The sequence below is a fragment of the Ranitomeya imitator genome, chromosome 4, assembly GCF_032444005.1.
Source record: "Ranitomeya imitator isolate aRanImi1 chromosome 4, aRanImi1.pri, whole genome shotgun sequence".
Lineage (NCBI taxonomy): Eukaryota > Metazoa > Chordata > Amphibia > Anura > Dendrobatidae > Ranitomeya > Ranitomeya imitator.
Window position 1 is genome coordinate 601,103,421 of NC_091285.1, and position 24,726 is coordinate 601,128,146.

General features: G+C 42.7%; 1 protein-coding gene across 2 annotated transcripts in view; it reads right to left on the reverse strand.

Moving 5' to 3' along the window:
* The window catches only part of LOC138676860 (tetraspanin-15-like), a 284,359-nt gene that overhangs the window by 47,509 nt on the left and 212,124 nt on the right, over positions 1-24,726 (reverse strand). For both annotated transcript variants that reach the window (XM_069766526.1, XM_069766525.1), the window contains exon 6: positions 14,831-14,884. In XM_069766526.1, the coding sequence (XP_069622627.1) occupies positions 14,831-14,884 (54 nt within the window). The remainder of the gene's footprint in view (positions 1-14,830; positions 14,885-24,726) is intronic.

The window sequence follows — 24,726 nt, forward strand, 5'->3', positions numbered from 1 at the left end:
ACTAATAGGGCTCACTCACACTGCCGTATTACAAGGCCGAGTGCTATCTGAAAGCAATGTCAGTTAACAATCTCAGCACGTAGCTAATGAATCTGATATTCGGATCACGCGCACCCATACAAGTGTATAGGTGTGTGTGATACATCAGACTGCACTCGGATGTCATCTGACTGCAGTCTAATATACAGTGGGGCAAAAAAGTATTTAGTCAGTCAGCAATAGTGCAAGTTCCACCACTTAAAAAGATGAGAGGCGTCTGTAATTTACATCATAGGTAGACCTCAACTATGGGAGACAAACTGAGAAAAAAAAATCCAGAAAATCACATTGTCTGTTTTTTTAACATTTTATTTGCATATTATGGTGGAAAATAAGTATTTGGTCAGAAACAAAATTTCATCTCAATACTTTGTAATATATCCTTTATTGGCAATGACAGAGGTCAAACGTTTTCTGTAAGTCTTCACAAGGTTGCCACACACTGTTGTTGGTATGTTGGCCCATTCCTCCATGCAGATCTCCTCTAGAGCAGTGATGTTTTTGGCTTTTCGCTTGGCAACACGGACTTTCAACTCCCTCCAAAGGTTTTCTATAGGGTTGAGATCTGGAGACTGGCTAGGCCACTCCAGGACCTTGAAATGCTTCTTACGAAACCACTCCTTCATTGCCCTGGCGGTGTGCTTTGGATCATTGTCATGTTGAAAGACCCAGCCACGTTTCATCTTCAATGCCCTTGCTGATGGAAGGAGGTTTGCACTCAAAATCTCACGATACATGGCCCCATTCATTCTTTCATGTACCCGGATCAGTCGTCCTGGCCCCGTTGCAGAGAAACAGCCCCAAAGCATGATGTTTCCACCACCATGCTTTACAGTAGGTATGGTGTTTGATGGATGCAACTCAGTATTCTTTTTCCTCCAAACACGACAAGTTGTGTTTCTACCAAACAGTTCCAGTTTGGTTTCATCAGACCATAGGACATTCTCCCAAAACTCCTCTGGATCATCCAAATGCTCTCTAGCAAACTTCAGACGGGCCCGGACATGTACTGGCTTAAGCAGTGGGACACGTCTGGCACTGCAGGATCTGAGTCCATGGTGGCGTAGTGTGTTACTTATTGTAGGCCTTGTTACATTGGTCCCAGCTCTCTGCAGTTCATTCACTAGGTCCCCCCGCGTGGTTCTGGGATTTTTGCTCACCGTTCTTGTGATCATTCTGACCCCACGGGGTGGGATTTTGCGTGGAGCCCCAGATCGAGGGAGATTATCAGTGGTCTTGTATGTCTTCCATTTTCTAATTATTGCTCCCACTGTTGATTTCTTCACTCCAAGCTGGTTGGCTATTGCAGATTCAGTCTTCCCAGCCTGGTGCAGGGCTACAATTTTGTTTCTGGTGTCCTTTGACAGCTCTTTGGTCTTCACCATAGTGGAGTTTGGAGTCAGACTGTTTGAGGGTGTGCACAGGTGTCTTTTTATACTGATAACAAGTTTAAACAGGTGCCATTACTACAGGTAATGAGTGGAGGAAAGAGGAGACTCTTAAAGAAGAAGTTACAGGTCTGTGAGAGCCAGAAATCTTGATTGTTTGTTTCTGACCAAATACTTATTTTCCGCCATAATATGCAAAAAAAATGATAAAAAAAACAGACAATATGATTTTCTGGATTTTTTTTTCTCAGTTTGTCTCCCATAGTTGAGGTCTACCTATGATGTAAATTACAGACGCCTCTCATCTTTTTAAGTGGTGGAACTTGCACTATTGCTGACTGACTAAATACTTTTTTGCCCCACTGTACGTTCACAGAGACAATGGAGAAGATGGAGAAATTAAGTTCTCTGCACCTTTGATGCGATTCTCTCATGTGAGACAATCAGATCATATTCAGACGACGACACAATATTAACATCATTGGCCCTATTTTCTCACATGAGAGAATATACGCTAGTGTAAGCGTACCCTCAAAGTAAAAAGTTAAAAAAAAGTTTATAAAAATATGACAAAATAAACATAAAAAGTTCAAATCACCCCCCTTTTGCCTTATTGAAAATAAAACAATAATAATTAAAAAGTACACACATTTGTATTGCTTAGTTCAGAAATGTCCAATCTATCAAAATATAAAATAAATTAATCCGTTAGGTAAACAGCATAACAAGAAAAAAATAAAAAATGCCGGAATTATTTTTTTTTGGCAGATTCAACATTGCAATAAACTGCAATAAGAGGCGATTAAAACATTGTATCTACCCAAAATAAGATCATTAAAAACATCAGCTCAAGGCGCAAAAAATAAGTCCTCACCCAACCCCAAAAAAATGAAAAAGCTCCGGGTCTCGCAAAACGGCAACAAAAGCAAAAAGTGTTTTTCATACAAATTTCGGAATATTTTTTCGCCACTTAAATAATAAAAATAATTAAAAAAAAAGACACGTTTGTCATCTGCGTATTCATACTGACCTGGAGAATCAGTTTTACCATATAGTGAACATGGTAAATAAAATACCTATAAAAACACTTGTGTGATTGCACTGTTCTTTTTTGCGATTTCACCACACTTGGATTTTTTCCCCATTTTCTAGTACAGTATATGGTAAAATGAAAGGTGTAATTCAAAAGTACAACTCATCACCCAAAAACAAGCTCCCTATACGGCCATATTGACGGAAACATAAAAAAATTATGGCTCTGGGAAGAAGGGGAGGAAAAAAACAAAATTCAAAAATTTCATTTTTTTTTAAATTATGGTATATAACTACGGTATATATATCTGCGGGATGAGTTATAATTTTGAATGACAACTTTCATTTTGCTATACAAAGTACTGGAAAATGTAAAAAAACTTCTCCTATAAGACCCAGCCACAGGCCCGCATATAGATATGTCATAAATGTTTGGGATGGGTAAATTGTGAGTACACAGAAATCAATAGGCAAAATATCCAATGAGACCACCATACACCTTCTGTAAAGTTAGACAACCCCTTCTTATACTAAATATTCTGCCCCAATAAAATAATAAAGCCTGTACTCACCTCCCGTGCTGCCTCGGTTCCCGCACTCGCGGTCCCGGGGCAGTGATGCGGTGGAATGACATGTGATGTCCGGCGCCCAATCAGCGCTGGCGTCACTGTCTCCGCCTTTGGATAAACTGAACATGGAGAGGAAGTCCGGGCTGCAGCTGACCCCTGGCTTCTTCTTCATGTTCAGTTTGTAGGAAGGCGGAGACAGTGACGCCAGCGCTGATTGGGCGCCGCCATCACAACACTGCATCACAGCCCTGGGGAAGGCGAATGCTGACACTGCAGGTAGTGGACAAGCCCTTTAAAAAGTTAATAGCCACCATTCTTACTAATAGGAGAGCTCTGTTTTCTTAATTTCATAAATGTAATAATTTTGGTTGCATGCAGCCACCACTAGGGGGAGCTCTAACTGTGTATGGGTTCAGTTGTAAGTAGCAGCTGTATAAAGCAGTGTGCAGCAAACGCCCCCTAGAGGAAGCAGTAATAACAGCAGTACAGCAAGCAGGGGAATTGGATCAGTGCTGGGCCACTTCCAAAGTTAGCGGTCATTTGTCCTGTCTCTGGTAAGTGCGCCATTAGACTCGCGCACGTTTGTAACATCAATAGCTTTTGCTCTTTGTTGACTTCCCTTAATATAATCAATGAATAGCATTAACTAATGCACTTTCCTCCTGACATTATTAAATACAGCGATGTGCCCCATGCATTAAGCCCACAGATCAGAACTTACAGTACACATATATATATATATATATCCATTTTGATGAATTACCGGATGTCAAACATAGAAATAAAGGCTGCAATTTACAGGACTGACAAATGCATTACCTGTAAATTAATTATTGATTCTCCTGCATTAAAGCGTAGTGCCTGCAGATATCACATACATGCCAACAGTACATGTATATGTGTGAATGAGGAATGGCTGGAATATCGGCCATACATAAATCCGCCTACGTGGGCAAATACCCTTCAATCAAAGGAATGTCAACTTAACTCCGATGTGCCCTGAATCCCTTGTGGCATGTCGGCTCACTCAGCTGCTCCCTGAGGTAGACACAGGAATACTTGGCATTAAAGTCTCTGAGTGGTTTATTGCTTCATAAACCACAAAGAAAAGTAATAACACAAAAAGCCTTTCTGGCACAAATGAAAATAAAAAAATCCATGCAAAAAGGTCCTTCGCAGTATGGCTCCAGTCCTCTGGGACACAACACTCTTCAGCTCCCTGCAGGACTCTGTGTCTGTAGACTTCCTTCCTCCAAACATACAGCAGAGAAAAAAACAGTCCCTGGACATTTAGTTCTGCCAACCTTATCTCCTTGAGGTGGAGATATGGTGATTAGGCGTCCCGCCCATCTCTCACCTACTCACCAAATATCGTAGTTACTTACCGATAACGGTATTTCTCTGAACCCATGACGGCACTAACGAGAGGGATCCGCCCTCAGGGACAGGAAACCCACAGGTTAAAAAGGCGGGACCTCTCCTCCACCTCAGTTGGTTTACAGAGCCTTGCAGGGAATTTCTGCTGTAACTTAATTGGTTATTTTTACACAACAAAATATAACTGTATAACTTATATAAGCTCCTCTATATATATATATATATATATACACTTTTTTTTTTTTTTTTTTTATGCACACCTCGTGACTTAATTTATAAGTAGTGTGGACACCCATACGTGAAGGGAGGGAATATACAGGTGCCGTCATGGGTTCAGAGAAATACCGTTATCGGTAAGTAACTACGATATTCTCTTACCCCATGACGGCACTAACGAGAGAATTTCAAAGAATGAAAATTTTAGGGTGGGACTACTGCCTCAAGAACTCTCCTACCAAAAGTTAAGTCTGAGGGAGAGGATAGATTAAGCTGATAGTGCTTGAAGAATGTAGAGGGGGAAGACCAAGTGGCTGCTCTACATATTTGATCTATTGATGCTCCACCACGTTCAGCCCAAGAGGTTGCCACCGACCTGGTTGAATGAGCCTTAATTGTGTCCGGAGCTTGTTCTCCGGAAGAGGTATATGACATCTTGATGGCATCTCTTACCCACCTCGCCAACGTGGCTTTCGATGCCTTGTGACCCTTATTTGGTCCCTGAAAGCAGACAAACAGAGCCCTCCCTTTCCTACACTCCCTTGTGGCTGATAGATAGTGTGTTAGACATCTCTTTACATCTAGAGTGTGTAGAGCCTCCTCTTTTTTGTTTTTTGGATTGGGGCAAAAAGATGGTAACGCTATCTCTTGAGATCTGTGGAATTTTGACGCCACTTTGGGAAGGTAAGAAGGGTCAGTTTTGAGGATTACTCTGTCATCTAATATTTGTGTTAGAGGTGGGTAGGCTGATAAGGCCTGCAGATCACTAATCCTGCGAGCTGAGGTTAGGGCCACCAATAAACAGGTTTTCCAAGATATTATTTTTAGTGAAGCCTGAGATAAAGGTTCGAACGGCGCTTTAGTTAGTGCTGAAAGGACTAAGTTCAGGTCCCAGGGAGGAGCGGTGAGATGTATAACTGGTCTGGACCTAGTAGATGCTCTAATAAATCTTTTTACCCAGTGATTCCCCGCCAAATCCTGGTTGTAAAGGGCACCCAATGCTGCAATCTGAACCTTCAGCGTGTTTGTTGCTAGGCCTTTCTCTAAACCTTTTTGAAGAAATTCTAAGATTTCCTGAATTGGCATCTGATTTGATAGGATAACTCCTGACGTGGAGAGGAACTTTTTCCAGACTTTGCCGTAGGCTCTGGTAGTTATAGGTTTTCTACTGGCCAGCAGGGTAGAAATTAAATTTGAAGAAAACCCCCTTTTTGTTAACAGTTCCCTTTCAAAAGCCAGGCCGTCATGTGCAAACTTTTTATTTGAGGGTGATTCACTGGCCCTTGATGCAGAAGGTCTGGGATATCTGGGAGTACCCATGGATCCGCTATGGACATTAGGCGTAGCCATGGGAACCATACTCTTTTCGGCCAGAACGGAGCTATCAGTATCACTTTGGCTCTGTCTTCCCTGATTTTCTTCAAGACTAAGGGAATTAGAGCTATCGGAGGAAACACATAAGCTAGATGGAATTTCCATGGAATTAACAACGCGTCTATGGCCACTGGACTCCCCCGAGGATCTATCGAGCAGAAGGCCTCCGTTTTCCGATTTTGATTGTTTGCAAATAGATCTATATCCGGGGCCCCCCAAAGATCCACTATGCGTTTGAATATACTTGTATTTAACTCCCATTCCCCCTGTTTTAATTGGGTTCTGCTTAGAAAATCTGCAGTTTGATTTTCTGACCCTTTTATGTGAAGGGCTGTCAGGGAGGACAAGTTGGCTTCTGCTTGTGACATGATGAAATTTGTCACTTTCATTAGGGATTGAGACCTCGTCCCTCCCTGATGGTTTAAATATGCTACTACCACCCTGTTGTCCGTCAGTACTCTCACGTGGTGGGAACGGAGGGAAGTTAAAAAATGATTGATGGCGTACTGAACTGCTAAAAGCTCCTTCATGTTTGAAGTAAGGTCTTTTTCTTCTACTGACCAAGGACCTTGGGCAATTTGCCTGTTTAGGTGGGCCCCCCACCCCCAAGGGCTTGCGTCTGTGGTCAGGATTATCGAGACCGGCCATACCCATGGAACCCCCCTCCTGAGATTGGACGGGTCTGTCCACCAAGCTAAGGAAGTTTTTGTCCGAGAGGATATTTTTAATTGCTTTTCTAAATTTCCTCCTGCGTGGGATACCGCCTCTAGTATTTCCCACTGGAGATCTCTCGAGTGGCTCTGAGCCCACTGTACCGCTGGGATACAGGATGTCATTGATCCCAGTATGGACATGGCTCTCCTTAGAGAGATCAGAGGAGAGATACTCAACTGATTCACTAGATGTATCATGTTGGATACTTTTTCTTCTGGCAGACGACACTCTTGCTTTGTTGAGTCTATTAATATCCCCAAGTACAACTGTACTTGAGATGGGATAAGCCTGGATTTTTCCAGGTTCAGAAACCATCCTAGATTCGATAGGGCTACCATCACTCTGTTTAGTTGCTGGCTGCAATGTAGAGAGGAACTGCCCATCACTAGGAGGTCGTCCAGATAAGGCACAATCAATATGTTTTGTTCCCTTATATGGGCCATTACTTCCGCCATTAATTTTGTGAATACTCTCGGGGCAATGGCTAGACCAAACGGAAGAGCCTTGTATTGGTAATGTTTCAGTTCCCCTTGTATCATTACTGCAACCCTGAGATATTTCCGGAAATCCGGATGGATTGGCACATGATAGTATGCGTCCTTTAAGTCTATAACAGTCATGAAACAAGACGGGATAAGGGATCTGACACATGATTTTATTGTCTCCATTTTGAATTTTTCTATTACCAGGTATCTGTTTAGTTGTTTCAAATTTATAATTACTCTGAAAGTTCCGTCCGGTTTTGTTCGAAGAAAGAGCGGAGAATAAAACCCCCTCGTCTCTTCCTGTTGTGGAACTTCCTGTAAGACTTTCTTCTCCAGAAGAGTGAGAACTTCTCTCTGGATGCTTAGCTGCTCGATCTCTGACTTTCTTCGTGGTGTGACCACAAACTGATTGTGTGGCATTGTGTGAAAGCTTAGTTTTAGGCCCGTCTTTATGATGTTTAGAGTCCAGGCACTTCCAGAAATTTTTTCCCAGGTTGGAAGAAAGTGGGTCAGTCTCCCTCCTACCTGGGGCACACCCTCATTGTGGCTGTTTTTTATTATCCGGCTTGTTGAACATGAAACCTCCTCTTTTGAATTTTCTGTCTTCCCACCCCTCCTTTTGATTTTTTGGGGGGCGTCTTTGTGTGAACCTCCTTCCTCGAAAGGGCCGCCTATAAGATTGATTTAGGAATCCCGGAAAGGCTTTCTTTTTATCAACCGCTTTTTCGAGGACATCGTCTAGGGTGGGACCGAACAAATATTCACCTTCACACGGAATGGAACACAACTTAGCTTTAGTTTGCAGGTCCCCCGGCCAGCACTTTAGCCATAATGCTCTCCTAGCCGCATTTGAGAAGGAAGCCGATCTTGCCGTCAGTCTAACTGAGTCTATTGAGGCATCTGCTAAATATGCAGCGGCCCCCCTCATCGCTGACACGGAGTCTAGTATAGACTCTCTCGGGGTTTTATTTTTTAATTGAGTCTCTAAATGATCCAGCCAGACCATTAGTGCTCTAGCTGTACACGTAGCAGCTATACCGGGTTTTAGCCCCCCGCTGGCGGCCTCCCAGGACCCTTTTAGGAAGACATCGGCCTTTTTATCCATAGGATCCTTGAGGGTCCCCATATCTTCAAAAGGCAGAGCGAACTTTTTAGAGGCTTTCGCGATGGCGACGTCTAATTTTGGCGCTTTTCCCCATGAGGCGCAGGCTGGGTCATCAAATGGGTATTTCCTTTTGGGTGTTAACAGTACTTTTTTGTCTGGTCTTTTCCACTCCTTTTTTATAAGGGCTTGAATTTTTTCATTTAATGGGAACACTCTGTACTTCTTTTGTTCCAGGCCACTAAACATAAGATCTTGTACAGATTTTTTGGAACGAGTGTCTGCCAGACCCATTGTCGCCCTAACCATTTTCACCAACGCATCCGTTTCATCTATTGGGAAACAGTTGCGACCGCTTTCTGAAGATGCGGAGGAGGATGATGAAGCTGTAGAGCTATCAGAATCCCCACTCGTACTATCTCCCTCGCTGGAGCTGTAATCTGGAGATTTTTCTTTATGTTTTCTTTTACGGTTTTTTACGCTTTTTAATGCGTCTGCTACTTGGGTTTTAATTAAATCTTTTAATTCAGATGTGAAACTTGGTGTCTCCTCATCAATGGTGTTCTTAATACATGGCGCACAGAGTTTTTTAACCCATGAATCCGGCAAATCTGCTGAACAAAGCGGGCATACTCTATGTTTACTTTTCCCCTGGCATTTCTTTCCCTAGGAAACAATAAACCCCTATTAGAATTTACACTTTCACGGAGGTCACTTACCCTCCTAATGTGAGGAAGATACCGGCTGTGGCTTTGAGGATGCCTCCTCCACTTGAACCACCGTCTCCCTCCTGGATCCACCAGAGCCTCTGCTACGCTGGGATCCTGAGCTGCTGCGCTGCGTGGGTTTTCTTGAGGAATGGCGCTCCTTCGGGTTCTTTGTCACAGGGGCCTGTGAAATTTCTTCCACCGACTGCTCTATTCCACTCATGGTGGTAATCTCTGAGCAGCGGTATACCCCTTCCTTCTGGATATATACTAATGGAGCGGCGCCAGGCAACTTCCGGTTTACCCAGAGGTGCCCTGCGCCGCCCCGGAAGTGACCCCCACGCCTGCGCAGTAAGTCGCCGAACCCCGCGCGCGCGCTCACTGTTTGCCGGCTCACAGGAGGGACGGAGCTTCCGCAGCCGCCGCTGCTCCCAGCGTTCTCCTGTCAGTGACCGGCGTCACCACCTCTTGTGTGCCTTATGGATCGGTGGAGAAAACCTCCAGGTAGCCACCGCTACCTATTGCCGATCATCCCTTTGAAAAGGAAGAGGCAGGCTTTCTCGGCATCCTCTTCACTGCCTCCCCTCTGCGCGCATCTACGAGGCCCGCCGACCCCGGATCGCGCCCTCAGGGAGGAATCCACCTGAGACCGTGGCAGGGCCCCCCGCTGCCTGAACTCGGCCTGATGGTCCCTGGACTCCTGGATGGTGAGTTGTGGGATCCCCGTCGGGGACAGGAAACCGAACTGAGGTGGAGGAGAGGTCCCGCCTTTTTAACCTGTGGGTTTCCTGTCCCTGAGGGCGGATCCCTCTCGTTAGTGCCGTCATGGGGTAAGAGAAAACTCAGACCCTTGTAATGACTGGTTTAACCCCTTCAGCACACAGCGTGCTGGAGAGAAACTTATGCGTTTTAGATCACGGAAGAAAGCAATCTTCATGATACATATCTCCCCTCACACACACGGCGCCAGTGACCCGGTCATACCCTTCACAAGTAACTTAATAGGGAGATAAGTACTGTGTGACTGCTACAAAACTGCATTTGCAACACTCGGATTCTGCAGCGGGGTCCACACTACTACACTGGAACGGATGAAATCCGCAGCGTAAATCGGCTCCCCAACAAAGGGCAGCTACGTATCCAGTGGTGTGAAGGAAGTCACAACGTGAGCCCGATCTGTGTGACTCCCTCCCCTCCTCCCGCTGTCCTTACTGTATATGATATGTAAAGCAGGAGCATTTGCCTAATTTACCAAGGTGACCCTAGGAAATGATCTAATCAGTGACTAGAAGCTCAAATAGTTACGTCGCACCTCGTCCTGAGACATTCACTGAAACATCACAATCACCATTCACTTATATAACATTAACAAGGTCGGCTCCTAAGTCTCTGGAAAATGGCCGAAAAAGAAGTCCCATTAGAAAGTGGCTTAGGCCGGCGTCACACTTGCGCGTTTTACGGACGTAAGAGCGCAGAAACTACGTCCGTAAAACTCGCAAAACATACGGCACAATTATTCTCTATGCCTCTGCTCCTATCTGCCGTATTTTACGGATCCGTATTATACGGCTTTCTACGGCCGTAGAAAATCGCAGCATGCTGCATTTGTCACCGTACTGCGCAAGAAATACGCCAATGAAAGTCTATGGAAGACTGAAAAATACGGATCACACACGGACCAGCAGTGTGACTTGCGAGAAATACGCAGCGGTGTTAGCGAGAAAAGCCGGTAATTCATTGCGGTGTACAGTAAAATCACACTGACAGCTTCCAGTAGAATAGGTAGAATAAATGTGTACACATAGAATAGGTATATATATATATATATATATATATATATATATATATATATATATATATATATATATATAAATATATATATGTCAGTGAGACACACACACACATATATATATATATATATAAATATATATATATATATTAATATTTCTTCCAGCGCTAGATAGCTTTAAAGCCGGTAATTCAATTGCCTGCTTTTCCTATCTCCTTCCTAAACCCGACATGATATGATACATAGTTTACATACAGTAAACCATGTCTTCTCCCCCTTTTTTTTGCATATTCCACACTACTAATGTTAGTAGTGTGTATATGCAAAATTTGGCCATTCTATCTACTAAATTAAAGGGTTAAATGGCGGCAAAAATTGGCGTGGGCTCCCGCGCAATTTTCTCCGCCGGAGTAGTAAAGCCAGTGACTGAGGGCAGATATTAATAGCCTGGAGAGGGTCCACGGTTATTGGCCCCTCCCTGGCTAAAAACATCTGCCCCCAGCCACCCCAGAAAAGGCACATCTCGAAGATGCGCCTATTCTGGCACTTGGCCACTCTCTTCCCATTCCCGTGTAGCGGTGGGATATGGGGTAATGAAGGGTTAATGCCACCTTGCTATTGCCCTCTGCTGGTTATCTGTTATGAACAGGTAATTCAGAACCACAATGGACCTTGAAGTTCAGAGCACACAAAGTGACCTGACATTTACCAAAAACATAGGACGAGCTCTGAGACGTGGGAACTCTGCTGACCGCAATCCCTAATCCTATCACACCACACTAGAGGTAGCCGTGGATTGCGCCTAACGCTCCCTATGCAACTCGGCACAGCCTGAGAAACTAACTAGCCCTGAAGATAGAAAAATAAGCCTACCTTGCCTCAGAGAAATTCCCCAAAGGAAAAGGCAGCCCCCCACATATAATGACTGTGAGTAAAGATGAAAATACAAACACAGAGATGAAATAGATTTAGCAAAGTGAGGCCCGACTTACTGAATAGACCGAGGATAGGAAAGATAGCTTTGCGTTCAACACAAAAACCTACAAACAACCACGCAGAGGGGCAAAAAGACCCTCCGCACCGACTAACGGTACGGAGGCGCTCCCTCTGCGTCTCAGAGCTTCCAGCAAGCAAGAAAAACCAATATAGCAAGCTGGACAGAAAATATAGCAAACAAAAGTAACATAAGCAGAACTTAGCTTATGCAGGATAGACAGGCCACAGGAACGATCCAGGAGGAAGCAAGACCAATACTAGAACATTGACTGGAGGCCAGGATCAAAGCACCAGGTGGAGTTAAATAGAGCAGCACCTAACGACTTAACCTCATCACCTGAGGAAGGAAACTCAGAAGCCGCAGTACCACTCTCATCCACCAAAGGAAGCTCATAGACAGAACCAGCCGAAGTACCACTCACGACCACAGGAGGGAGCTTGGCCACAGAATTCACAACAGTTATCCTCATATGAACTCGAGCCTGGGAGCTTTCTAGGAAAGTTCCCAAGATCTAGGAACAACCAGCAGAGGGCGCCTCACCGCAAATGAAGGTAAATATAGGTCATTGACCTACTTTACCTTCATTCCCTGGGGTTTTGCAGCCACGAACAACATTGCATTAGCAAAGCTCATGGCTGCAAAATATTTTAACCCCTTCAGATGGATTTACATCGTTGGACTTTACAGATCTGCGGAAGGTAATGATATTGTTGGTTTATTATGTTTTTTTTGTTACAGAACGAGGGTCTTCAGTGATTGGATTGGGCGTTCAATAAAATATTACAACAACCTTTTGTTTTTATTTCATTAAAATAATTTTTAATAATGTGTTTTTTTTTTTTTAACCCTTTCCTAGTATTGGATTAATAATGGATAGGTGTCATAATTGACGCCTTTCCATTATTAATTTGGCTTAATGTCACCTTACAATAGCAAGGTGGCATTAACCCTTCATTACCCCATATCCCACCGCTACACGGGAATGGGAAGAGAGTGGCCAAGTGCCAGAATAGGCGAATCTTACAGATGGACCCTCTCCAGGCTATTAATATCTGCCCTCAGTCACTGGCTTTACTACTCTGGCGGAGAAAATTGCGCGGGAGCCCACGCCAATTTTTCCGTCATTTAACCCTTTAATTTAGTAGATAGAACGGCCAAATTTTGCATATACACACTACTAACATTAGTAGTGTGGAATATGCAAAAAAAAAAATGGAGAGAAGACATGGTTTACTGTATGTAAACCAGGTCTCATATGTCGGGTTTAGGAAGGACATAGCAAAAGTCGGTAATTGAATTACCGGCTTTAAACCTATCTAGCGCTGTTTGAAGTTAAAATATATATACATATATGTGTCTAATGACATATATATATATATATATGTATATATATATATATATATATATAGACAGTATATAGATATATATATTTTTTTAACACATGGATCCCTTGTATTGCCGTATGTCGGATTTGCAAGCCTGCGAGAAAAACACGCAGTACGGATGCCATACGGATTACATACGGAGGATGCCATGCGCAAAATACGCTGACACACCCTGCCTACGGAGGAGCTACAGACCACTATTTTGGGGACTTTTCAGCGTATTACGGCCGTAATATACGGACCGTATTGTTTTACGCTGTGTGTGACGCCGGCTTTATTCAGTCTGATTCCACGAGGTCCAGTATACAGAGATGCTTATTGCCCTTTACAATCTTTACCTCCAAAACTTGTCTTCTAAATATCGGCATTCTTTTTTTTTGCTTTTTTTTAATGAGAACTTTGTGTTGAACTATTCCTCAGCTATTCTTTCGGAATAAGTACAAACACACTGAAAACAGGGTAGAGACGAGTGATCGATTCGCAGGACCCTGCCCGTATTCTGTGCCTGCCGGACCAGAGTCCCGAGAACCATGCTCTACCTGCAGGCATCCCTGACGTTCTTTCTCATTAGTAGGGCTGATTTGGCATCATGCATGTGTCACGTCACATCTGTGGCCCCCGTCACATCACAACTGTGGCCCCCCTCCAGACCTAGTAATCACAAGATAGGATTCCAGCTGATACTGACATGGCTGCTGGACCAGGATCCTGCCAATTTATTTGCTTTCTACAAATGGAGTGTGCGTACAGAGTATAAAGACTGCTGACAGTGTTAGGGCCGGGAGCAGACTACCATTTATTCTCTCATCTGAGAGAATCAGGTCGATTAAGCAAATCTAAAAAAAAAATCAACATCTTTTTCATTCTGTCAGTGTGTGAAAATTGTACTGCACTCAGAAGTCATCCAAGTGCAATTCAAATATCAGAAAAAATTTGGGTATGCTGCAATTTCTCCTCCCTCAAGCCCAGTGCGAGCTGATGTTTTGTCTAATTACACACAAACCAAATATATGGCCATGTGAACGAACCCTTAGGCTATGTGCACACGTTGCGGATTTTGCTGCCGGATTGGACGCTGCGGATTCGCAGCAGTTTTCCATGAGTTTACAGTACCATGAAAACCTATGGAAAACAAAATCCACAGTGCACATGCTGCGGAAAAAAACGCTGCGTTGTTTATTCCGCAGCATGTCAATTCTTTGTGCGGATTCCGCAGCGGTTTACTCCTGCTCCATAATAGGAATCCGCAGGTGGAATCCGCACAAAAACCGCGGTAAATCCACGGCAATTCCGCAGTGCTGATCTCCTGCGGATTTACAAAAATCAGTATGGAAAAATCCGCACACCTTTCCGCAACGTGTGCACATACCCTTAGAAAGTGTAATGATACACCCTATTAACAAGGGGAATTCTAACACCCAGTTGTGAGTTGTTATACAGATGGACTGTAGACTTCTAAGGGACGCTCTAGAATTCGAACATCACAGGGATTATAAGTATTTACTATAACAGACAAGTTGTGCGAGATAACGTCTGATCAAGAGTCATGTTCATCTTGATATGGTACATATTTTTGCTAATATAGGTTCCCAAATTATATCCCCCCAAATTCTGCGCTGCTAATGACAATGTTGAACTCCTTCATATATCTCTTACCTCTTTATCGAGGGTTCGGTAACCGCACAGAGTATTCTTCACTCCGCCAGAGTCCTGAAAACACAATGAGAGCTCAATGTTAATGAGGCCTTTCAATTCACAACAGGCAATGCTGAACTATATAAGGCCACATACAGATGGAGGTTGGTCAAACTTGCTGATATACAAGTGATTCTCACAATATTAGAATATCATCAAAAAGTTAATTTATTTCAGTTCTTAAATACAAAAAGTGAAACACATACATTACATAGAGTCATTACAAACAGAGTGATCTATTTCAAATGTTTATTTCTGTTAATGTTGATGATTATGGCTTAATGCCAAAACGCGCGTCGGGGCGCATCCCAGGGACTTCCAACTGTAGCAGGTAAATAGCAGGTGGCTTTTTTCCTCCTTTGTCTTTTGTGCACATTTGTGCGTGGTATGCTTGCATCACATTGGTTGCGGCATCACATATTTAACCCTCTGATTTTTGGTTTAGCCATCTTATTATTATGCACATGAACTTTACTAATTAACTTTTGCATTATGTTACTTGGTCTATCTATTGTTGCATTGATTTTTGGCACCTATGTATATATATATATATATATATATATATATATATATATATATATATATATGTGTGTGTGTATATGTATACATAGGTGCCAAAAATCAATGCAACAATAGATATATAAACATAGGAGAACCACAGGAGTATATAGGAAAATATAAACTTTATTATCAGAAAAACATTAAAAACCACACATTAAAAGACACCAATAGAAAACACCTCCCCTTGATAAAGCCAGTTATTGGAGCGGCGAAACGCGCGTCGGGGGTTGCGCCCAATCCAGGGACCCCTCTGTGCATGGTAAGATCCGGGTATGCTCTGTGTCTGGATGGTACTTTTTTATGCTGGCAGGCAATTTTACTAGTCTCCCCTGTGGCATTGTTCACATCCCTGCCTCAGTATGGTGCATGATGGTCTGGTCTGGAGCAATGGAGCTTTTCTAGTGTCAGTGACACTTACTACAAACATGGGTGGACCAGACAGCATTGTCCTATTATGAGGTGGTGAGGGTGCCACGGATCTTCTATTGTTTAAATCAATCCATAACAACAAGGCACAACTATTATACCATTATATATTATGTGAATTGATTATATTTGTGTCTGGGTGTTCCCGGTGTTTTCTATTGGTGTCTTTTAATGTGTGGTTTTTAATGTTTTTCTGATAATAAAGTTTATATTTTCCTATATACTCCTGTGGTTCTCCTATGTTTATACTGATTTGTCTGGAGTAGGTATTTAAAGGGGCCTAGACATTGTTCCTGGCCACCTTACATTATGAGTCTGGGTTTTTTGGAGTAGTAATAGATATATGTATATATTGAACTTTCATTGAGGTAATATTGATATTATGTATGCCATTTTCTTGATTTTGTATGTCCCTGTCCCTGGTCCTATTTTTGTATTTTTTCCCACTATCATATTGACATATATGTTTTAATAAACTTTGTTATATATATTCTACTATTGGACATTATTCGGGTTTTTTCTTCAGGTTTCATTTCAATTACCGATTTGTCTGTCACATGTTCCGTTGGTGCACATTGGTGGTGATGGTATCCCCTCTGATGTGATTCTGTATGTGCACCTCGCCTTGAGACTTGTATATTTTGTTTTTAAACCAGGTATTGGTACTTTTGGCAGTGTGGACAGCAGCTTGGATTGTGGCCTCTCCACTATTCCTTCAGAATCTGGGACTTTGTTTTCCAAATGAAATGCAAAGTGTACTTTCATCTGAAAACAACACCTTGGACCACTGAGAAACAGTCCAGTTCTTTTTCTCCTTGGCTCAGGTAAGACGCTTCTAGCGCCGTCTATTGGTCATGAGTGGCTTGACACAAAGAATGCGAGACTTGTAGCCCATGTCCTGGATACATCTGAGTGTGGTATCTCTTGAAGCAATGAATCCAGCAGCAGTCCACTCCTTGTGAATCTCCCCAAATTTTTGAATGGCCTTTTCTTAACAATCTTTTCAAGGCTGCGGTTATCCCGGTTGGTTGTGCCCCTTTTCTATCACACTTTTTCCTTACACTCAACTTTCCATTAATATGCTTGGATACAGCACTCTGTGAACAGCCAGCTTCTTTAACATTGATCTTTTGTGGCTTACCCTCCTTAGCTCGCTTCTTTAGCAATGATCTTTTGTGGCTTACCCTTCCTGTGGAGTGTGTCAATGACTGTCTTCTGGACATCTATCAAGTCAGCAGTCTTCCCCATGATTGTGGAGCCTACTGAAACAGACTAAGGGACCTTTTCAAATGCTTAGGAAGCCTTTGCAGGTGTTTTTGTTAATTATTCTTATTTACTGAGATAATGACTTTTGGGATTTCATTGGCTCTAAGCCATAATCATTAACATTAACAGGAATAAACATTTGAAATAGCTCATTCTGTAATGACTCTATATAATATATGAGTTTCACGTTTTGTATTGAAGAACTGAAATTCACTTTTTAATGAAATTCTAATTTAGAGAGGAGCACTTGTAGATGGGATGTGATCTTTTTGTTCAATGCCAGTAAAAGACTTTACAAGAAGAGTTTGACATAAGGTAAGGACACTGCCTTCACCATGCTTCACTGTAGGGACCATGCTTTTCTCTAAATTTATTTTTCTAAAATCTTATATGGGATTGCATGAGCACTGCTGGTGTCGGAGAGCTACATTTCACTGATGGTATCATGAATTCATAGAGAAGATGCTACCATCACTGTGTGCCCTTAGTAGTCGGGCACTCTTCCAACATGACAATGATCCAAAATAAACATCTGTTGCATTTCAATGTCTCCTGATCTGAACCAAACCAAACACTTATGGGGAATTCTGAAAAGTCAAGCTGTTCTCATTCTCCATCCAGCATCCAGGCTCTAATAGAAGTTGTTCTTGAAAAATGAAAAAAAGTTGTTGCAATATGTCGCCAACTTGTTCATTTCATGCCTAAAAGATTTGGTGATGTCCTTAAGAATCATGGAGGTCAGACAAAATACTAGAAGTAATAGTTTTTGATGTGGGGTGTATTCATTTTTGCCTCAACTAATTCTAGTAAAACTGAAGATTTTGTAATGAAAGTTATATTATTAACCCTTCTTTCATGTTATGGGTTAAAAAAATCTATTAAAATTAAATTTTGGAAATTGTCCTTGTGTTCAGCGAGAAATTGATTACAAGCTTACTTTTTAAAATGGGTGTACTCATTTATACTGAGCACTGTATACATACACGCATTATATATTATATATTTGCATGAACAATGTACAGTGGATGTTAATGAGGCTTTTGGGAACATTAGTGACAGTCAGCTTCTACGTAAGGTTAAATCTCTACGTGACTGTTGTATATAAGAGACTGTTTGCAGGATCGTGGATGCCTCATGTATATAATCACCTTCAGTTAGAAGCTGAATTCCTCTTCCAATATAATTACTGTCATAATGTCTATAATAAGTCTTTCTATTACATTTCTTTACTTTTAAATAGGTCTAATGATGAACACAAGGACAGATAATGACTGGATGTTTGTTCTTTCATTACTCAAAGTTTGGCAAACTGGTAGAACATTGGTCTTTTTCCAATGGCTTAATTGGAATTATAGGGAAACTTTTGGACATGTTCCCCCTCCCTCCCATTCTTGCTCTGATGCCTATTCACACCTCTGCCATCCATATATTACGAAAAAAACACATGTTCCAGCTTCATGAAGATAAAATTGCAGGTTTATTGATAAATACTTAAAAAGTGCATACTCCACGGATCTCACAATAGCCCCGGGAGGAGAGCGACGCGTTTCGACTGCTGCCACAGTCTTTATCCAAGCTGATCTATCCCAAAGTAATGACGGACATATAAAGTACCGTACACCAATCAACAGAGGATAACATGTCACATGATCAAAAGGTCCTAAAAAGCCTGTAACAATTACATGCGAATAAACATATAAACATAGATACTTTAAAACATAATAATATTAATTGCTGGAGTTTAGGCAGATGTCAATAATGAAACATTATCTCATTTTTGCGATTCAAGCCGCCCGGACAACATGTACCCAAAACAAAGATCCAGTAAGCTTCCCGGGTTAATAACATTCTATGGATATCTCCACCCCGGTGAGGTTTTTTTATTTTCTCCAAACCCATTAATATGGAAAAATGTAGTGTCCCGTGTATGGTAATCAATAAAATGCCTGGCCGCAGATGAAATATTGCGATTTGTATTTTTAGTATTAGAAATGTCATATAGATGTTCTGTAATGCGATTTTTTAATTTTCGTCCGGTGCAACCTATATAAGACTTATCGCATGCAGTACAATCGATTTTGTAAACAACATCAGAACTGGGTGTGTGTAATACATAGAGAACAGAGGTGTGCAGGCATAAATAAGAGTAGATAGCAGAGCTAGGTGTAATATATAAAGAACAGCTGTGTGCATGCATAAATAAGTAGATAGCAGAGCTGAGTGTGTGTAATATATAGGGAAGAGCAGTGTGCATGCATAGATAAGAGTAGGTAGCAGAGCTGAATGTGTGTAATACATAGAGAACAGCGGTGTGCATGCATAAATAAGTAGATAGCAGAGCTGAGTGTGTGTAATATATAGGCAAAAGCAGTGTGCATGCATAAATAAGAGTAGATAGCAGAACTGGGTGTGTGTAATACATAGAGAACAGCGGTGTGCACGCATAAATAAGAGTAGATAGCAGAGCTGTGTGTGTGTGTAATATATAGAGAACAGCGGTGTGCATGCATAAATAAGAGTAGGCAGCAGAGCTGAGTGTGTGTAATATATAGGGAAGAGCAGTGTGCACGCATTCCCAGGCTCGCAAGGCCCATGGATTTTGGCCCTCACCAGCCTAAAAATAACAGCCCGCAGCCGCCCCACAATTGGCACATCCAAAGATGTGCCAACTGTGGCACTTTACCCAGCTCATCCATCTTGCCCTGTAGCAGTGGCAAGTAGGGTAATATTTGTGGGGTTGATGTCACGTTTGTATTTGTCCAGTGACATCAAGCCCACGACTTAGTAATGTAGAAGCGTCTATGAGACACCTATCCATTACTAATCCGATAGTTGTATGGTAAATAAAGACAAACCCAGAATAAAGTCCTTTAATAATCTTAGTGACCCTAGGTTCCCATTGCGTAAATGGGACCGCGCTAACGTACAGCGTTGCACGGCGAAATTAACGCTGTGCAACGCGTCCGTTAGCGCGCTCATTAACAGCAATGGGGACGCGCATCACTAGCGCGTGCCATTTACGGCACGCGCTAGCGATGTGCTGGTGTTTTGTGGCACGCCGCGGACGCTGCCTGCAGCGTCCAAGGCGCGCCCGCGGTCCGTTCCCCGCTCTCGCAGATCGGAGATCTGCGAGAGCGGGGACGTTTAACGCGACCCCTTTACAACACATTGCGTTAGCGCAATCCGCTAGCGCTAGGCGCTAAACGGATTGCACTAACGCAATCTGAACCTAGACTTAAAAAAACTTACTGAGCAACTAATCCCCGAATCCCTCGATCTCCTGCATCAAAAATAAAATAATAAATCAACATATAATACTCCCTGTCCGACGTAGTCCACTTACCTAGTGTCCCACGAGGAGTCCAGCTCTGCTTCATCTGCCATCATTCAGCCTGACATCCAGACACAGCAGAGCTTGCAGATGGCCACCGGAGATAACTCAGTCTCCGGCGGTCACCTGCACTGCAGTTCTCACGATCAGCTGACCGTGAGAACTTTGCTAGTGACCGGCGGTCACGTGCAAGGCAGTTCCCGCGGTCAGCTGAGCTTATCGCGAGAACTGCAGTGGACACGAACTTCTGGCTGTGGCACAAGGTAAGACATTATTTAAATTAGTTCACATGAGTAGCAAGCTGCATTTTCGCACTTAATACACATGTGACTAAAAAGATAATGCGGTTTTACCGCATCTAATGACAGTCTATGGGAAATTTATTTTGAGGAGACTGAGCAGCTCCGCACATAAATAGACATGCTGCAGTTTTGAAAGACAAGCCGCATGCCCGTTTACGCAGGCGAGACGCGGGTGTCTTAATGCATAGTGGACATGGGATTTCTTGAAATCCCATCCACTATGCTGTAACATCTGGATGCTGCAGATGAAAGCAGCGTCAAACCCGCAGTGTTTACTGACCGTGGAAACATACCCTAAGGCTAGGTTCACATTAGCGTTTCAGTCCGCAGCGTGGTGCTGCAAACTTCTTTACTTAAGCTCCACCTACTTCCGCATGCGTCATGTGTACCTATCTTTAACATTGTATGCGCAGGGACATGCGTTGTATGCGGATGCGTCTGCGTGCGTCATTTTGACGTGCCCACCAAATGCAAGAAAATGCAACATGTTGCGTTCGGAGGGCACTTCAAAATGACGCATGCGGACGCATCCGCATACAACGCATGACACTGCGTACTCAATGTTAAAGATAGGTACGTAGGAGGCATGCGGATGTAGGTGAAGATTAAGGAAAGAAGTCCGCAGCACCACACTGCGAACTGAAGCGCTAATGTGAACCCGGCCTTAGAGGAGATTGGGTTTTTATAAAGCTGGGAAATTTGCATCACCTGACCTTTCTTAAAAATGATAAAGAACAAGCCATAACCCTAACAGGCTAATTAACATCTGAAACCTTGGTCAAAGTTATCTGAAAACACAAATCTCCAAGGGTGCCCAAACTTTGCATGGGACCATTTTCCTTTTTGTAATTTTTAAAATGGCAATTTTTGTGTGTGCTTAAAATAAAAAGTAAATGTGCCATCTTTAACTTTTAGGCCTTTTAGAAATAATTTCATCTTCACCTTGCTTAACTGTTCACAATAACATTAATTTTAACCAGGGATGCCCAAACTTTTACATGCTACTGTAAGAAGAGCAGGTCTCCAGACGATGAATTTCATGAGTAGCCCCGCACAGAAGAGCAGATTTAGATGCACATATACCGGCCTCGGGTGTTTAGAGACAGCTGAAGTGTGGTAAGCTGGAGACAGGATGATACTACGTTTCAGAGGAGGTGCTTGAAGCTGGAAGTGACCGTGTGGTGGGAGTGCTCGATACAAGAATACTTAAAGGGGGTATTGTGGGAACCCCTGAATCTTGGAATACAGCATTGGTGGAAAAGATTTGGCTGTAATTACCGTGAATAGGGTCTCTGGGTGTCAATACTGTGAAGGGTGCAGGTGCTGGATGAGGCTCATGACCTTCTCTGAGCGAAGGCTACGTTCACATTTGCGTTGTTGTGTGTTGCGTCGGCGACGCAACGCACAACGCATGCAAAACGCATGCAAAAACGCATGGTTTTGTGACGCATGCGTTCATTTTTGGCTTGATTTTGGACGCAAAAAAAATGCAACTTGCTGCGTCCTCTGCGCCCTGACGCTTGCACCAAAAATGACGCATGCATCACAAAACGCAAGACAACGCATCTCCATGCGCCCCCATGTTAAATATAGGGGCGCATGACGCATGCGTTGCTGCGGTTGCGCCCGACGCAACGCTAATGTGAACGTAGCCTAAATGAGGCTCTCAAGGTCAGTAAGGTTGGGGACTACTGACCCACTGGAAGTACCAATCCTAAAAGTCTGATATTGACTTTTAGGATTGCTACCTCCTCTAGGTTGCACTATAGTTCTTGATCTCTTCTTCTCTGAGGTTATTTCCATAAATTCCCAGGGGAGCATTGCACGGCCTATAAGTCTCTATATTCCTTTGTTAACTTGGCCCTCACCAGGAGGAAAAGCTTTACCACTTAGTGTATTTTATTCAATAGTAAATTCAGCCTTCCGTTTTCAGGCACTATTGTTCTAATCAAACTACTGAAGACGGTAATGAAGGTCATCACCTTGTCGTGTAGAAAAGTACCAGTATATCAATTTCCTTTCTCTGCTAGGTATGAATGCTGATTAATAAATATCAGATACAGTGTAGTCATGTACGGCATAGTAAATATCATTATCAGGATATCCGCATTATGTTAAGAGAATATGAAGCCACTAATTATTGATTATCCACTACAACGTTTATGAATATTGATGAGAGAAATCACACAAGGTATCGTCTACAGAGACAGAGATGAACAATCAGGCTCACAGCGTGCCCCCTACTTAGTAGTTAGTCATTTCTGGACGGCTTTCTTTCTGATTCATGCCTCAATGAATATATTTATCAAAGTTAATTCAATTCTCATAAACAATCCAGATTATTATTATATCTGATGAGGTTCCGTGTGACCAGTGGGGTCAATTCAATTACGATATGTACAAGCTTGTCTATTACACTATTTGCTTGGTAACCTTGGTATGAAATACACTGTCCTCAGTAATATTTTGTATATTTTTGTATGACTTTTTATGTAAAGCAAATGCATCCAAATATTAAAGGAATTATTCTATAGTGTCCATCTATTTCTTAGAGAAGCCAGCCCTAGCACTTGGATTCACATCTGTCTTGAGAAAGGCAATGTGTTAAAGGGAATTTGTCAACAGGTTTCTTTTCACTTGATCTGAGAGCAGCATAATATACACAGAGACCCCGAGTTCAGCGATGTGTCACTTACTGGACTGCTTACTGTAGATTTGATAAAATCACTGTATTATCAGCAGAATAATGGTAAACCTGCTGCCATGTAGTTCTTCATATTTATGAGCTCTGTATAACCCTGCCCTCGCCACTGATTGGCCGCTTTCTGCGTACATTGGCAAAAAACGGCCAATCAGTGATCAGGGGTTTACTAATTGTTTCATCTGTTGTGCAGTAGTTCCAGTTGCTGTTTTCCACGTTCACATTTTACATCCTGATGTCTTCCAAACAAGATTAAATGGGACACCTATCACTTATGACTGACAATGGATTGACAGAAAAATAATGGCAAGAATGACAGATTACAATATATTTAAATTATTTATCAGTATTGAATATTGATATGTAATCCATTGCGTTGCTTAGCGATGGGGTGGCAAACAATCATAATACAATGTCTCTGTTAAGAAGTCCTAATAATGCGTTGCACTCATTAAAATGAGGACAAGGAGATATGCATTCTATTTTGATATAATCTAGTCTACTTCATGTTGGCAGTGCGTCCCCTTGCCTGTACACATGTGATGTGTCTGCTCTGCTGCTGCGGCCCCTCACGGCTCTCGGGTGGCGTCGTGGTTGGCATGGTGACGCAAGTGTCACATCCGGCTGGGGTCGTCACTTCCGGTCATGTGACACCGCCTCCGGATCAGCGTTACATGTAGCATATTGCATAAATACGGCACCAGAGATGGGGTGTGTGCCCCCTGACGAAGGCAGGACCAAAACGTGCGTTGGGGCGGGCACACACACCCCACTGGATCCTCACCAAGAGATGCGCACTCTGTATGACCATTTAAGGTTAACACTACTAATGATTGAAATAACCCAAACGGGGTATGATAATGGATTCTTTGGAGTTCCTTGTGATTCTGTTATGTGTGAACCGAAATAAAAAAATAATACCCCTAAAAAATAACCTTTAATATTCTAAGGTAAAATTACCCTTTTTGTATGTGTTTTTGCATGCGTTCATTTTGTTTATGTGCAAGCGTTTGTTATGAAAAAATTTTTCAAGGAGAATTTCCTTGCGAAGCCACGCCCAATGGGATTTCTGTATATAGGACCTTGGGCAAACGCAAGCACACGCATGTCCTTGCGTTCCTATGCGTTCCCACAGACTGTAATGCGTTGTTTTGACGCACTCCTTCCGCAAGCATCCGCATGCGTATGCCGGTAGAAATTTGATGCAAAAAATATGGCGCGTCAGCTGCACACCGCAAAAATACGCATGCGTAAGCAAATGCGGGTGAAC